Source organism: Grammomys surdaster, unplaced genomic scaffold (assembly GCF_004785775.1).
Source record: "Grammomys surdaster isolate TR1022 unplaced genomic scaffold, NIH_TR_1.0 64, whole genome shotgun sequence".
NCBI classification, from domain to species: domain Eukaryota; kingdom Metazoa; phylum Chordata; class Mammalia; order Rodentia; family Muridae; genus Grammomys; species Grammomys surdaster.
Genome location: NW_021604566.1, coordinates 2,187,351 through 2,205,299, shown reverse-complemented (window position 1 = coordinate 2,205,299; position 17,949 = coordinate 2,187,351). Strand labels below are relative to the sequence as shown.

The window sequence follows — 17,949 nt, the reverse complement described above, 5'->3', positions numbered from 1 at the left end:
AGGTGTAAGAACACCAAATAGGAAAAAAATAATCAGAAAAAAAAAACCTCCCTATTTCATACAGTAAATCAGACACTAACTGTACAAAACAAAGAATATATTTTGAAAACTGCAAGGCTACCATGAGACATATAAGGGCAGATCTATCAAAACGACAACTAATTTTCAATAGAGACTTTAACCAGAAAAAAAGGATTGGAACTATGTTCTACAAATTATGAAAGACCAAAGATGCCAGCCTAGACTAGTCTACCCAAAAAAAAAAAAAAAAACAAAACAAAAACAAAAACAAAAAAAAACCATCAATTGCCATCAAAAAAGAAAGAAAATCTTTCCATAATAAAAACAGACTAAATGAATTCATGATCAGTAAGCCAGGTCTACCTACAGAGGACAGGGGAAGGAGTCCTTGGGTATGAAGAGAAGGATAAACACACCCAAGAGGGCATAGGGAATAAATAAAAAATTTCCAGACAGTTACTAAAAAGAGCCTTAAGAAAACAACTCAAAAATAACACAATGACAGGGGTTAATAGATATTATTCAGCAACTGCCAGCCATTAGCAGTCTCAATTCCCCAGCAAAGAGACACAAACTAGCAGACTTGATTAAAAAACAGGATCTATCTTTTTGCTGCCGTCAAGAAACACAACAAACCAAACAAAGAGAAAAAGAAAAGAAAATGAAAAGTTATCGATTAGGACGAGTTGTCCTCATACATACAGTTGAACAGAATGTCTGTTTAGAATACATAACTCTATCTCAATAATACAAAGGCGGTATGGTGGGAAAGCAACATGAAAAACTGACAAGAGAAGAATGTATATGGACCACAATCACAAGAAAAGTGTGTAACGTCCTTAGAGAATAGAACAAGGCAACTGTAAACCACAAGAAAGGCCACCTCAGACGCAGAGCACGCCTCAGGTTTTAAAGGATGGTTACATCAAATGTTGATACATATGTGTGCTGGTTTGAATAAGAATGGCTCCCACATGCTCATATAGTTGGATGCTTAGTCATCAGGGAGTGGCACTGCTTTAAGGACCGGGAGGTGTGGCTTTGTTGGAAGCAGTCTGCCATAGGGGGTGGGTGTTGATGCTTCAGAACCCCAAGCCAAGCCAGTCATACTCTCTCTTCCTGCTGCCCGCAGATGCAGATGTAGAGCTCTCAGCTCCTTCTCCAGCACTATGTCTACCCGTACTCCACCATGCTCCCCACCATGATCACTGTAGACTGAACCTCTGAAACTCTTAAGTCAGCCCCAATTAAATGCTTTCCGTTACAAGAGTTACTGTGGCCATGGTAGCTCTTCACCACAAAGGAACACTGATTAAGACAATATGTAAATAAAATGATTAGAGTCTCTCATCTTGGCAGTGGTAGGAAAAGAAAATACGCTGTATAACCACTCTACTAAAGAGCCCGCCAGTGTTTAATAAAAATTAAAAACTCATCAGTCCTATAACATAGCAACTCCTCTTGTTTTTGCTCAAAAGCATCAATACACATGTCTTACAGATCTTACATATTTATAGCTTGTTCTTCAAAACAGTCTACACAACTAGAAATTGCTCAGGCATCTATCAGGAAGAGAGATCAACAAGCTGTGCTCTACTCACACAACAAACACTAGCAGAAAAGGAGCAACAGTGAGGTAGTGTTGTGTGCAGTAATGCAGGTGAATCCCCAAGACATCCCGCTAAGTGAAAGAAGCCATTTCACACAAAGTATTTACAAGACAGATTCCAAAATACACAAGATTAGTATGATTCTGTCACTTCACCAGACAGTAGGAAGGTTAAAGAGAACTTTCCAGAATGGTTGAACAGGTTGGCAAATTACATAGGTAGGTAATATATTTACCAAAACTCCTTAAATTGCACACTAAAATTTGTGTAATTCATTGTATGAAAATTTTAATTTTACCACAAAGGAAAATAAAACTATAAACACAGGCTAAGTTCTTGTTAATGGCAAAGAAGCACAGATGTCTGGCAGAGGGTAGTATACTGATAACTTTTGACAAGTACGTGGCATGAAGCAAATATATTAAATACCACAGCAGAATCTAGGTAGGAGTACCAAGTTGGATGCACTTTCAAATTTCTTGATGATCAAATGCTTGTTAGAGAATACAACCAATGGAACTGGAGAGCCAGCTCATCAGTTAAGAGCACTCGGTGCTCTTGAAGAGGACTCAGGTTCAGTTTCAGCACCAACATGGCAACTCACAAGCATCCTTAACTCAAACACATGGGGATCTAACACCTTCATCTGACCTCTGTGGGCACTAACCATACGTCATACATGTAATGCACACACATACATGTAGGCAAAATATTCATACAGATAAAATAAATCTAAATAAAAATTTTAAAATACTTTGAAAATTATAAAAGATCACCAGAAATGGTAGTCCTGCCTATAATCTGAGAATTCTGAAGACAAAGGCAAATGATCACATAGTTACAGGAAGCCTGGGCTACATGTCCAGCAAGTTTCAGGACAACATGGGCAATGAGACGGTGATGATGATGATGATTTCAAACCAGCCAGGTAGTAATGATGCTTGCCTTTCATCCTAGCAATCAGGAGGCAGAGGAAGGTGGATCTCTGAGTTTAAGTCTAGCTTGGTGTCCAAATCAAGTTCCAGGACAGGACAGCTAGGACTACAAAGACAAACTCTGTCTCAAAAAGAAAGACATACACACACACACACACACACACACACACACACACAAAACACCAAAACTACCTCTAACAAAAGATGTGTGTAACTTTTGGATAAAGCTAAAAAAAATTAAAAATTATATTTATATTATTCTCAGATATAAGACTCAATATTAATAATTATTCATAAAACCTTGAGAAGCATGTTCTAAAATGTAGGAAAAAAGATCGTAGATGGCAAGCACAATAGTGAAATCAGACACAGAACCTTCCTACACAGCTAGAGAGTACTCAGTGGCATGGGTCCTCCCCTCCTAGAACATGGTTCAAGGCTTAGAAAAAGGTAAGAGTGATTCTACAAAGTATGAGTACTAACTACAGAATACTTCCTTACCTACTTTGTAAAAAATATATATATATATTTAAAATAGATCCCTTCCACTTGAACAGTACCTACACAGTAAGTCAACACCAAGTGCTGTTGAGATCCAAATGCAAGGGCAAAATTTCAGATACTTCGTGATCTTACGTAAAAGGAATGTCACCATCTCTGCTACAAACAATGTCGTAAAACACAAAAGCCCAAACCATAAAGTAGAAAACAGTAAAATTCTATTATTGGTATACAGAAAGTATCAAATTCTGTTGAGTAAAGTATAGCACAGGAAATGGCAGTGTAAAGAACCAACGATAGACTAGAGAAGTCCTTGACCTGCCACTCAAGCAAACAAAAGGCTTGGGGTTGTGAAACACACTCTACAGTCAACACACACACACACACACACACACACACACACAAATCAAAACCACCAGGGTGAACAAGAAAGTCACAGAAGAATCAAAACTGTCACGTCTTACTAGTACTCAGGAAAATGCAAACCTGAGCCATGTAAGAGTACTTAAAGTGCACCAAGCTTACAAACATTAAACTTTACCAAGAGGACAACAAGAAAGGCAACTACTATAATTCATTGTAGGTAGAATATTAACTCATACAACCACTTTGGGTTTAATAAAATACCCAATACCCAAAGGGTTAATTCATGCTATGACTCAAACAATTCTAATCTAATTTCATAGCACAGAAAAATATTCAGACACATACAGAAAGGGACAAACAGGTTTCAGTTTGGAAGGTAGAGTACAAAGGAACAGCAGTCTCAGCCGGACTGCTCAACAGAAAGACGCATATGTATGCAGTGAGGAATTGTGGCCATAGAAATGAAGAGCATGGTAAACTGAGCAAGACCAAGTCACAAACACTTTTACTGCATGTTAAACAAGCACGTGCAGACTTCTATATGTGAGGATACCGACAGGCTTCTCAAGCAGTTTTTATCCATAATGCTAGCAATAAAATATCTCACATATGGTGCTAGAGAGATAGTTCTGCAGTTAAGGGCTCTTCCTACATTCCATGGGACTTGAGTTTGGTTCCCAACATCAATGCCAAGCGGCTCACCAGCTCCTGTAAGTCTAGCTCCAAGGGAGCTGATGCCCTGGCATCTCAGGGCACATCCACTCATGTGCACATACACAAATACTCACATAATACAGATAACTAAAGGGAAAATAAATCTTGCAGTAGACAGAGATGGATGGCTCAGTGGTTAAGAGCACTGGTTGCTCTTCTAAAAGCCAGTATCAATTCTCAGGATCCACAGGGTGGCTCACAACTGTTTATAACTCCAGTTGCAAGAGATTTGATGCCGTCTACTAGCCTCCACAGGCACCACGCACGAATGAGGTGCACAAACATACATGCAAACAAGTACCCATACACAGAAAATGAAATATTTTTAAATTTCAAACCAATCTAAAAATATATCTTTGAGTAAGTATATTTAATCATATGTACATATATAAATATGGTACATGAGTATTTAGCATGTAATGCACAACATAACATTTTATGGGTTGCATATATAGATTATATGAGCATGTATGAGAATGATTAGCAAAAATGTGTAAGAATGGCTAAGAAGTGATACCATAGAAGAAAATCCACAGGTGGGAATGATTTATTCCTTTACATGTATACTGGATACTGTTAAAATAATATTTCAATAGATACAGACCTAAAAGTACAGATGTGTTTTACTTATGAAGTGAAAAGTAGCAGTTTCAAAAAGCAAGTCCTTGACACAATTTTAAAATTTAAGCCAGAAGCAGATTATTAAAATTCATTTCGACTCAAAGACTGGAAGGGTAAACTTCAATGCTAGCTATTCTTTCAATATACATTTGTAACACTAACTTTTGTTCATGTAAAAGAAATTAACTACTGCCAAACAAAATTTGCATGTGAGCCTCAAGCTGAAGAGGCTTTGCAATATGCCATTTTAGAAAACTGGAATTAAAATAGACACTGGAGGTTAACACTCCGCATACGGGCATACATGGCATGAGAAATACAATAGCTATAACATATTAACAATGACTGCCTGGCAGGGCAGAAATGGCTGTCAAGCCAAATGGAAAACAAGAGCAAAAGCAATTATAACAATGCTGGTTATGAATAAAATTATTTTATCAAACAATATTCTTCCACTTTAAAAAACAAGGCAATCCTGGCTGCCTTCCATAATGAATGAGTCACTGGGTTAGATCTGTGGACATACACATAGGAGAAGAGTCAACATTTCTCCAAATTCAGCAAGAGCTCTGTCTACCACTAAGGTTCTCCTCTATAAGTGGGCAACTCCCCCACCCCCCACCCCCTTTCATACTCATCTCTGCTTTGGAGCATAGAAACTACCTACAGCAGGTGGTGGCACTTGTAAGAGGAGCCAAGCTTCCCTGAATCTCAAGGCCAAAGAACATCCTGCAACCTTCATCAGCTTTCCTGTAGCTCTTCCCTTTAAAACCTCGTGGACCAAGGGAGCTTAAAAATCTCTCAGTCTAATAGGTTATAACTTGCTTGTCTTCAGCCATCATGAATCTGGTCAGAATTAGTTCCATTCAATGGCTTGCTGTGAAAAGATAAGAACAGCAGCTGAAAGGAACCAAATCACATCCCTGAAATACAAATGTCAACTGCAGAACAAATGCCCAAACACCCTAACACCAGAGGAACATAAAATAAAGGTAAAATTAATTATAAAGTCTAACAAACCACCACCCAGGCTCCCAGCAGTACCAGCAGAGCTCATGCACTGGATTCCTGAATATACCACTGCAGTGGGTCACTGGGAGTGAACATCTCATCTCTGGCCTTCTGTAGGATGGAACAGGTATGTGTTCACTCCGAATGGCACAATCTATTCATAAGTACAGCATTGAACAACTAGACTAGGGTGAGCCATCCAGGCACTTTGCAGTTTAGGGACAGACAGCTGAAGTTTTCCTCAAATTATCCTGGTAAACTATAAATGGCTTTAAATAATTTAACTGACAGAAAAATTATACATTTTAATGGAGTAACTTACAATGTTTCACCATGCATAATATGTAAATCAGGTAAAGTATTCTATATTAAATATGATTTTATAATGAAAGTTTTGAAAATAATTCCATATCTTGAAATGTAGTATATATTACTATCAACTTTAGACACCCTATTATGCTAAACCACACCAGAATATCTTGGCCTTATCTAGCTATGCATACAATTTTACTAAATGGGATTTGTCTAACAGTCCTTTGGATTTTGAACTTGCTGGGGATGCAGAAGTAGCATACTGAAGATGCAGGCCAAGTACTTCTCATGACATTAAATCAGTAGCTGGAAGAGCATCAAAAGAGCAAATTGTATCTAAGCTCGACTAAGATACAGAATGTTACAAAACTCTAAGAGATCAGCAACTACAAGAAGGCTGTACAAATGAAATACTTACAAAAATGTATCAAGTGCTTCAGAAAGTTACAATATAATCTACTGCCAAAAGCATTCTGTACTTGAAACAAACATGTTACAGAATAACAGCAGTACAGACTTTCAAGCAACATGTATACTTTGTATTCTCTCAGGTCTTGCACTTTCTCTTACCATCAACATGGGTACATGTGTACCATGCATTAAGACATATCAAATTGTCTTAGGCTATTGGAACCAGGAAGCAAAACAGAGAGTAAACCGATTAAGATTAGAGATGTCAGAGAGACTTGCCACATGTTTCTTAAATAAAGAGAGGTCTGGGCTATCAGATTCTTTGTTCCAATCTGAACTGCCTTTCAAGAGAAAAAAATGGTTTTTATTGTTCTCTTTTGGGATCAGTGCGCGTTAGCAAAATATCTAATACTAACTGGAAGTAAAGAAGTTAGCCCACGTAAGCATTTAACCATGGTACTATTATTAACTAGCAGAAATTGTAAATCTTATCTACTTATTTTCTAATAATCTATATGAGACAGATGATATTAGTACAAGACTGCAATATGAATCTGTAGTTCCCAGCCCATGGTATGGTTGTAAAGAATCCCCTCCGAGTATTTTTTAGAGTGTGTTTTCTTATGATCTGGCCAAGTTAGAAAAACAATGCTACCAGCACAACAAAAACTGTCAGAAGCCATAATAGGACAAGCTAATAATTAGCAGCTGATCATCCTGAAATGCTTGCCTTGGATTATTATCTGCGACAAGTGTGCCACATTTAGCAAGGCTATGTTGGACATATTTTAGGAAAGATCCTGCTATTAATATGCTTTTCCTATTATTATTAAATATATATAACAATCACTAAGCAATATTACTCCCCTTTGGAGCAGATCTCTGCAGACCCACGAAGATGTACTGTCTTGTAGTGTTGCTATATAGACAAATAGACGACTTCTTAAGTCTTAATGATGATCCTATAAGAATTCCTAAAATTATATCAATGATTATTAAGCTCTTTTATAGTGGGACTGCTATTAAGTCCCTTTCTGATAGTCAAAACTGCAATGAGAACTCTGCCAGTCTCCCAAGTGTCATCTGTTAACAGCACTTAGATAGTAACCAGTCTCTCTCCTACTCAGAGCACATTCCAAGGTGGTTGTAAAACAATTAACCAAAAAGGGAACTCACGATTTATTATAGGTGCTAGGACAGAAGAAAAAATATTGCCTGGGTTTATCTATACAAAACTTCACTAATTTCTTAGTTATAGTTTTAAACCTTCGGTGAACCTGTGGAGCTAGACAGGTGATGGATGTTTAGTCAGATAATTACTCCTAATGGATATGCATGTAAACATTCTCAATTGTAAACTTCTATTTCAATTTATGATTTGAATTTTGGTGTGAACTTGTGATGAACTTTGTAACATGTGATCAGGTACTCTGAATGATGTATAAGACAAAGGGACGTCCGTTAGCAACTCACTTTCTCTTCCTCACTTCACTTCACTTCACACCTCTCTCTCTCTCTCTCTCTCTCTCTCTCTCTCTCTCTCTCTCTCTCCTCTTCTCCCTTCTTCCCTGCTTAGAATCTCTCTACTTAGAATTTTTCCTTTGTTAGAATTTTTTCCTTTTTCCACTTAGGACCTTCCCATTTTCCCCCTTAGATAGGAAACTAGCAATAAACTACAATAACTTCTTTAAGTGTCTTTTCTTCCTGCGATCTCAAACCAACAGACCTAAGTTAGAGCCTGGCAGCGCCTACAGAGACAGATCAAAGGCATTTCTTAATTCTCTGCTGTCCCTGGGCGGAGGTGTTAGTGGCCAGAAACTGCAGTTTCTGGCCTCAGAGGATCAAACAGATAGCAGGTCAGCTACAGCAGCCTAGTAAGTAAACTTTAGTAATGTAGATAAGAAAGATTTTATTAAACAGCAACCCTAAATATCTCATAAGATATTACCCCAAATCTCGTAAGACCAAGTCTTACCCCTCGCCGACGCTCCTCCAATTCCTATCCCCCTTGGCTGCCTCAAGAAGAACTGACCGACCAGAGGAGAAGAAAGATGATCACCTTCTCCCCACACCAAGCTGGGTACAGCTCCCGGCAAAAAACACAGTTCTTATAGTGAGCAAATTATGGACTTCCCATTTTTCCATCCTTAAATGGCTGGCAGAGTATTAAGGCACAGGCCCTAACTGATCCCCTCGGTTAAGTAAAAAGAACTGTGACTGGGCCCCCTTCTTTCAAGACAGCCAGGACACACTCAGCAGCATACTGTGCACATTAGTAACCTAAGAGACACAGAAAGTATATGGAGTTGGGGAAGAATAAATTCGGAAGTGTGTTCCTCAATGACCAAAATGTATCAAATGATTGTGTGAATTTATATAAAAAAAAATGGATATATTTCATTCTCGTTAAGTCTTAAGATTGTACGACACAAACGCTTATTATTAAATTTCAAAATCTGTTAGTTATCTTGAGAGAACTGGACACCAGTAGATAAGAGTTCCTGGGTAAGTACAGACTGATTAAGTAATTTTAAGACCTAATTGACATTATATAACTTGAAGCTTCATACTGGGAGGAGAAACATGTTCTACAGCGACACCTCCTGGTAAGAGGCAAGAAAAAAGCAAGCCACAGCCATAAGAGACAGAGGGTAGTAGGTCAAGACACTGCCCACAAGGGTGATGCACTGTAGCCGCCCCTCTGTACTGTATCGGGAATCCTCTTCCTCAAAAGCTTTCCCAGTCAGTAAGTGTGAAAAAGACTTTTCCTGGACCACTGGCAATGTAATAATGAAGCACACTCTATGAATGAAACACCTGTGTTCTAAAACCTTGACCACATAAATGACATTTTATATACACATTAAATGCAAAATGTCCAACTCCTTTCTTCCATATTCTAAGGAATAAAATTGAAAACTGCAAAATGAAATTCTACTTTATCATTTCTCAACTGAGCTGAAGAAACCTGCTTTAAAATATCGTTTCTATAGGTGTGTATTATAGGACTGAATCATATCTCCCATCCCCCATCATACTTTTATATAAAAGTCTAAGTACCAATGAGTCATCAGACCAATGTCACCACTGACATCATATTCTCAAGTAAAAAACTTAGTGTGTACACTTTTCAAACTATGATTTTCAAATGTACTACTTCAAATATGTTTTAGTCAAAGGCTGATTAGTTAAAGATAAAAGCACAAATTTCTACAAAGGCTGTAACTCTACCGTGGGAAATGCCATGGTAACTTAATAAACTGCTTCAACTCCCAACCCCATAAGATCTGACATATTGTATTTAAGAACCCATGATTCAATCAGTACAGTGCAAAGATGAGCAACAGAAAACCTGGAATTTAGTTTGTTCTCTTCCTTCCTACCTGGGTTTCCACAGGCTGAGCAAGATAACCTTTAAGCATTAATTTTCTCACCTTATGTAACTGGAAGACACTAAATGGCACAGCAATATTATCTGCACCTATGGACTCTCAGGCAGTCAGGGTTGGACTGTATGTCAATGTCCCTACCTCAGAGACCACATAAAGTTAACTTTTCTTTCAGTACTCTGTTATCTTTCAGGTGTACCCTGCTATAAGAAAGTAATAAACAGAACCACACTTTCTTATTATAATGTAACTCTTTAGTTTTAGTTTCTACCTCTGGTGCCTTATTTTTCACCCAATCAGAACTCAATACTTACTTAAATGGTTACTTAAAATAATGGCCTAGAAAAAATTATGCGCTCTATGTAATTTAGGCTTGGGCTTGGGGGGAGGGTTTAGAACACCAGTGTTTCCTTCATTATGAATGAACATGTGCTTCAGTATAGGTATGATACTCTAAAGTGTGAGCAATGATACAATAAGGTATTATATATACAATCTAATGATAGAAATAGGTACTATACATCCTAATGATAGAATAAGGTTATATATATATATATATACATATATGTATATATATATCCACACACACACTAATGATAGAATAAGGTAATATATATATATATATATATATATATATATATATATATATCCTAATGATAGAATAAGGTACTTTCATCCGAATGACCGAATAAAGTACTATACATCCTAATGATAGAATGAGGTACTATATATCCGAATGACCAAATAAAGTACTATACATCCTAATGATAGAATGAGGTACTATACATCCTAATGATAAAATAAGGTACTATATATACATCCTAATGATAGAATCAGTACTATACATCCTGTCGTTTTCTAACTCTATCAGCAGACTGTTACACTGGTTTATTTATAGGGGAATGATGCTCATTCTCTGTACTCCCAGGCCTCATAAGTGACTTCCCTGGATGCACTCAATTCTCTACTCAAGGGTGTAAAGGATGATGATGAAGGACTGGGGTGTAGCTCAGTGGCTACAGCACTTCCCCAGCACACACAAAGCTCCCAGGACAGCAGCAACGGCATATTTCACTAGTCAACAGCTACAGAAAACATTAAAATCTTGCTCATTAGCTTTCTCTTTGGTACCTCAACATTCAGTAGGCTCTCCTCATTCACATAGTTCAAATCTATATCTCCAGCCACACAGCAATGGTGCTGTCTACGTCATATTAGCTGACTTAGGAGCCATTTTTACCTGTATTAAAGGTGGATTAATTACTACAGTGGCCTTGGACCTCAAATTGTGTACCTAGAGTTCTTTCCATTAAGAATACAAACAGTTCTCAGAATGTTAGTGTGTACAATGGATCTACTGCATTACTCTCCATGTACATTTACTCATTCATTTTTCTAATCAAATATTTATTGCACACTTACTAAGGGAAAGAACTATTCTAGTTGAGAAAAGGGAATAAACAGAAGAGAGTGAAACAAAGACAATATACATGAAGACAGTAAGTGCTATGAAGAAAAACCATAGTTGGCTCATCTATTTTCCTGACATATACTAATAAAACCATAATCATCCAATCTATAAATGAAATATAATAAATGGTCTGCCCATAGACTGCAGCACAGAATCTAAATCATTTCCAGTGATAGTGAGAGCTCACATTCAATACACATGTGTGTGTGTGTGTGTGTGTGTGTGTGTGTGTTCCAGTTCCAATATTCTAAATATGAGTCAAAGGGAATATAAAAGAAACCGAGAACCGGTGAAATATGACACGAAACAGATTTAAAACATCTGTTCTCCGCTCTGCTGGCTAAGCACATGGAGAAGAAAGGTGAATAACCAGTAGGGTTCTTTTTTTTTTTAAGAAAAAGGAGGCACAGAGAAAATTTCTATAGTACTTTATGATATCCCTTAGTATTTTAAAAGGCAAACGCAATACATATTAAGAAAACTAAACAAAACTTCTTAAAATAATTTGCAAGAACGATGCATCCAGTCTCATCCCGGCCCTTGAATACACTTCTCCAAGCTGCTCCTCAACACTGCTGGCCAGGCTGAAACTTACTTTCCCTGACTTTGGCTCAGGGCCAAGCGCCCCGAAATCTGCAAGGAGAAGATAAAGGGCCCTCTGCGCCCAGCTTCCACCAGGAAAGCCAAGGAAGGGCCTCACAGCGCTCGGGCAGGCCGGTACTAGGTCCCTCTCGGCCCGATTCTGCTCCTCCGCCTCCCCGCCCGGTGAGCGCGGCCTCGCCCCGCGCACACAGGAGCCTCGCTAAGGATGGAGAGGAGCGATGGACGGATGACCAGACCAGACCTGCAGCGCCCACCCGGCTCCCACTCGGCTCCCACCCGGAGCCAGGGCCTGGCCTTTGGGGACTCTGACCTCTCCGCGCCCCGGGGCTACTGCTGCTACCGCTGCTACCCGTACTCGGGCTACCGCTGCCCGAGCCACTGCCGCTGCTGCTGCTGTTGCCGCCGCCACCCTTGGCATTCTTGCGCGGGGCCATCGCGAGCTGCTCCAGAGACTGCAGAAACTGGGACCTTGATGAGTGTACTAGGGACACCGGGGCTCCGCGACTCCTGCAGCAGTGCCTCAGGGTCCACCGCGCAAGCCGCGCCTCGGACGACTAGCACCAGCGTGCAGAGGCGCAGCTAGCCTCGCGTGCGCCCAGCCTGCGACTCCCCGGGCTGCCAAGAGCGCTCAGCTTGCCCGGCCTCGGCCCCGCCCACGCCAGCCTCGGCCCACCCACCAGATCTGAAGGACGTCAACACAAGCCAATCCCGAGGATCGCTGGTAGGGGGCGGGGCAGGCTACGCTCCCCTGCCCTCCGCCGGCCGAAGCAAGTCTTTTGCTGCGTAGTGGCTGCAAAGCCGGAGCGGCTGGTGGCTTTCTAGTCTGCCTTGATCCTCTGGAACGTGGCAAACGTGGAAGCCGGCAGGACTCTCGCGAGCGTTGGTGCTCTAGCTTCAACGGGATGGGGCGGGTATGAGGGCGGTGCCCGAGAGCAGCGCACCACCTCTTGGCTTCTTGGGAATTTGGTTCCGGTGCCTAAGCACTTCCAAGAGTACAAGACCTCTCTTCGAAAAGGATTTGCTACAGTTCCGCCAGTACACTGTGATCGTTGATCCTTTCAGTGTCAAAAATAAGGATTTACGCCATTTGTGCCATAAGTACTTTTGGAAATCCTTAGTTAAGACATTAAAATGTTAATATAACTCAAAAACCCTATTTCCTTAACCATGCACATTCTCACCACACTAATACCTTAGAGTTTCTTCATGTCCCCTAAGCCATAGATCTCCTCCTATGCTTGTGCAGTGTACTGGGTCGGGACCTGAGAACTGAGTATTCAAAATAAAATTGGCAGCAGCTGGACAACCAGCTAAGATCCACCAGAGACCATTATCATTTTTGTCTTCCAGTAGCCTACATGGTGTCTGTGAGTAACAGAAAACCATGTAACGTGTGGTGATTTGATACATTGCTGTCAACTTCGAGATTTCCTGGAGTTCGAGACCATCTTGGAAGCAGTCTCCTTGAAGAAGAACCAGAGACAGTCACTGTGTGGGAGGACGCCTTCTAAGCTTGTAGTTTCCTCAGCCACCATTGACAATTGTTAGGATCCTTGTCATCTGTGAATGCTGAGTACCACCTAGGGGAAGAGTGGAACCCATTGAGGGCAGCGATGCAGAACAGGGGAAAAGAAGCTTTGTTTTCACACAGCTGTGAAGATGGGGGCTGCAGTCCGGTTTTGCTGCTTTTCTTTATGTCAGAGCCTCCTGCCTCCAGGAGTCTTCTCTCTTGGACGCACCTTCTTGCCCACAGATGACAGTCTTTCGACAGATAACGATGAAGGGGATGGAGAGAAGCTGAGGGCAAATCTTACTTATATCATTTAATGTAAAATACCGAAATCTAAATGATAATAAATAAATAACTCTCGATCCTCAAGATAAAAATTTTGATTTCTCACAAAACACTATTGTAGAGTCAATGCTTTGGGGCGTTCAATCTAAACTGTCTGCCACAAATGTTTTAAACCCTTACTCCCAGTTAGTCGTGCTGGTTTGGAAGGCTGGGGAATCTTTAGGAGGTAGGACCTGGCTCCCTATAGGTCACTAGAGGCAGACCTTTGAAAGTTGTTTTATTAGTCCAGGGCCTGCCCTCCTGCTGCAGGGAGGGGACCAGAGGCAGTATGTGAGGGGAGGGGGTGTTCACATTGCCTCTGACAGTGGGGGCTGCTACTGTTATGCCTTCTCTGGCCACAATAGGTTAAAGTCTCTCTGGAACTGTGAGCCTAAATAAACCTTTTCTCTCTTAAGTGATTTCCTTTGGGTATTTTAATCACAGCAATGCTAAAGTAACAAATTTGATAATGTCACAGAGTGGGTGATAGAGGATCTGAAGTCAGACTGCATGCAGAATTACCTCCAAATTATCCTTCCTAGAAAAGATCTACTGTTCGAGAATACCTTACTTGACTCTCCTCTCCTGTAGCAGAGGCTTCTGGGATCATCTACGCCCTTCTGCAAAAACAAACTGAAGCCTGAGTATGGATACTTTTCAAAGGTCATGGTTTGGGAAGTTTTTGTTGTTGTTGTTGTTTGTTTGTTTGTTTGTTTTTGTTATTTGTTTTTTAAACAGCTATCTCCAAGGAAAAGTGAGGCTTTGTTGCTTCAGCCCTGAAACTGTACCTGCTATCTCTAGCAGCAGGGACATAGTCACATCTCCATTCCAGTCTTCCAGGAGGTGAAGAGCTAGTTCCCCTTTCCTTAAGAGACCTCTACTCAAGAAAATCCAGAATTTGTGGCTGCCCTACAGAAAACAGTTTCACAGTGATCCAATAAGAAACCGAGCTGGAGATTTTATTAAAAGCAGGTTTTAATGTAGATCTTAAGCAGGGGGCTTATTAGAAAAAAAAAAAAAGATGCTTCAGAGAGGGAAAGATAATGCACACCTAACAGGGCAAGATGGGCTTCTCAAGGGAAAGCTGAAACTGGGTTGTTTTCACAAAGGTTGTATATGGGATTTGGATTGTCAGCCACGTTACATCTACAGGTTGCTAAGAAACAATCTCCTTTCTAACAGTGTCTAAAAGCTGTTAGGTCATAACTATGTTAAACATTAAAGAACAAAGTTGTACAGTGTATCATCTAGGTCTAGGAGAGGGGGTGCTAGGAACATAAAGGTACTGATCACTTTAACCCTATGTAGCATAATCTAACTACTGGCACATGCTCGATTGAGAGGTCTCTGGGAATGCATCATTGAGACCTAAGTGAGCAAGATGTGTCATCTTTGAGAAGATGACTTTTCATAAGCTAGATAGCTAAGCAGTTAAGAGCACTGGCTGCCTTGACAGAGGTCCTGAGTTCAAGTTCCAGTAACCACATGTTGGTTCAAAATGTCTATAATGGAATCCGGCACCCTCTTCTCTCATGCAAACATACATGCAAATAGAGCACTCATACACAAATAAATAAATAAATCTTAAGGACAACAAAAGATGCCTTTTGGAAAATACATATTGTCTCATTGAGCTGGAATGTCGACTGCCCTGATCCTATGAAGGTCTTTAGTGAACAACCATAGCTCCCGTGAGTTCATAAACACAGAGTTCTTATGTCCAGGAGGTTTTTATCTGTTCCAGTCCATATGACTGTTGATTCTTGCAATCCTCCTGCCTCCTCTTCCTCTGTGTTTGAACTGTGGTCGTGTGGGGTGATACAGATGCCCCATGAATGGATTAGCATTCAATAGACACTTATTTTCTGCACTTTGACTGTTGTTTCTGCATAAACCACACAAAGAAACTGCTCTGATGGATTTCTGAGAGCTAAACTAAATACAGGTATAAACCAGAACATCTTAAAGCTTTCTCTACTTACAGTATTCCCCCCAAAAAATGTTTTTCTCAAAGTTAAAGTTCAATAAATTAGTGAACTGTCATTTGCAACAAAAATGTTTTTCTTTTACTACAGACAAGATAATCTTCTAAGTTATTTCCTTATGAAAAACATTGAAGTAATGTAAGGAATAATGCCATTGCTAAGAAATTGATAAAATTAACATACTATTCTTAAGCCTTGAACTTAAAGCTAGTAAGCACCTTTCATCCACCTTCCTCTCTCTCTCTCTCTCTCTCTCTCTCTCTCTCTCTCTCTCTCTCTCTCCTTCTCTTTCTCTCTCTCTCTATCTCCTTCTCTCTGTGTGTGTATAGGTATGTATGTATAGGTATTTTGTATGTATGTCTGTATGTATGTGTGGTATGTATATGAGGTATGTATGTGTGTTAATGAAACCACTCTCCTCTGATACAAGTCTGATACAGATCTCAGATCCAGAAGGGAGTATCCTGAAACTAGTAGCATCAATGATCTTCCACTCTCATAAAATCTAACTAAGGTGAATTTTCCTTACAATGAAGACTGTCATTGCAGTTGACCTGAATCCTTGGTTGTTAGTGGGAAAACACTGCATAATTTACATGAAATCATATTAACTCACCCCCACTCTTTTTGTTTTGCAATGATGTCATCCTAACTTGAATCTATTCTGAAAGCTCATGAGCACATGACAAACTATTGAGCTTGTACCAAAACAAAATTCTAAGGAACTGTGCCAAAGGTCCTGGCAGTGTGAAACTAACAGGGAACATCAGTCCTATACAGGATAATAAGCCTTCATTACTCTAAAGGTATCTATTAATATATATGAAACACCACATTGTTTTTACTTTAGGGAGTGCATTATTGTAAATTTTACATTGTAAGTATGAGGTAGTATTCCTGAATATTTTTGTCCTTCATGGAATTGTTCTAATGCTAACTTTTCATTTCTCTCTCAGCAGATTTTCTGGAGTTGGAGACAGCTACAGCCTAGATTATCCTCAAAGCTGCTTCTCTCTGGGCCAGAGAGGACATTAATCTGTGAAAATCCAAAAGAAATGGTCTCTGAGCTGCTGTCTCACAAATGATAGAAGGTGGTGGGGTTTTTCCCCTCTGTTTCTCTAAGTAGTCATACTGCATTTAATTTTTCTAGCTATAAAACAAACAAAAAATCAAGGAACACAGTTTAAAAAAATATATGCATGTAAAAGCAATTGTGTAAAAGTCTTTGTATAGGTGTATCCTAAGAGAATGTTTAAACACCATTTTCTTCCCAAAATTTGATAAAATTGAAGTGAAAAATATCTTGATATGGCACTTAGCCCTAACTGAAGACAATCTAAGTTACAAACAGTAATGAGGACATGAAATAGTCTAGCCACAGCCCATGGGGGAGGCCTGTTGCCTTGTTTACTGAACTGTGTAAGCTCTGTGGTTAAGACAAGTGTCCAGCACACAGCAAGGCTGACAGCAATGGCTCTATGCTGTGCTCTTTGTACCTTCCCTCTTTCTGCCTGATGATAGCTTTCTCCTGCGCCCAGGACCACACTTCCCTTCTCTTGTTTAGCTCCAGCTGTGCAGTATCTCTCAAGCTGAAGTATCCATGGTGAGCCATCTATGTAAAGGTTAAAACGGTTGTACACATAACACAGTGAAGCTGCGCACGAGAGCTGGCATCTGACATTGACCCAGTAGAATAAAGTATCCTTCAACAGAAAACGTCTTTGCAAATAGCTCTCAACTTGAGAAGTATTATTTGCATAAGCACTGCTGACATAGCTCACACTGGTCATTTATTCCATTCCAAAACTGTGGGCCGCCACGAATAAGATGCAGTGAGAAAATGAAAGGCAAGCACGGGAGGAGAATGAAACCATTGTTTGAGTCTGTGCAGCCACCACTCAAGAACTAGAGTAGCCTCTGAGGACAAGCTGTATTCAAGGAATTCCTACCGAAAATGGGAGGTCTGACTTGTTACAAACACACAAACTGCCAACTCTTCACAGTCAGAGTGAGTGTCTCCAGCAGTGCTGCTGTTCCCAATCAGACCAGCATGGAGCAAAGAAGATCATCTATGCCTGGCATTAACTTCAAACAAGGGCAGGGAAGAAGAGGCATATCTGGGCTAAGAGTTTGCCTGGTGCTTGTTCTGTTATTGTTGTTTACCT

General features: G+C 40.0%; 1 protein-coding gene across 7 annotated transcripts in view; it reads right to left on the bottom strand.

Annotated features, from left to right (window-relative positions):
• The window catches only part of Asph (aspartate beta-hydroxylase), a 200,737-nt gene extending 188,088 nt beyond the window's left edge, over positions 1 to 12,649 (bottom strand). For 5 of the 7 annotated variants that reach the window (XM_028768474.1, XM_028768525.1, XM_028768492.1 and 2 more), the window contains exon 1: positions 12,276 to 12,548. In XM_028768474.1, the coding sequence (XP_028624307.1) occupies positions 12,276 to 12,399 (124 nt within the window). In that variant the 5' untranslated portion in view covers positions 12,400 to 12,548. Of the gene's footprint in view, positions 1 to 12,275 lie in introns of all 7 variants that reach the window. The other 2 variants (XM_028768532.1, XM_028768549.1) reach the window with 1 other exon arrangement.
• Positions 12,650 to 17,949: the final 5,300 nt, after the last annotated feature.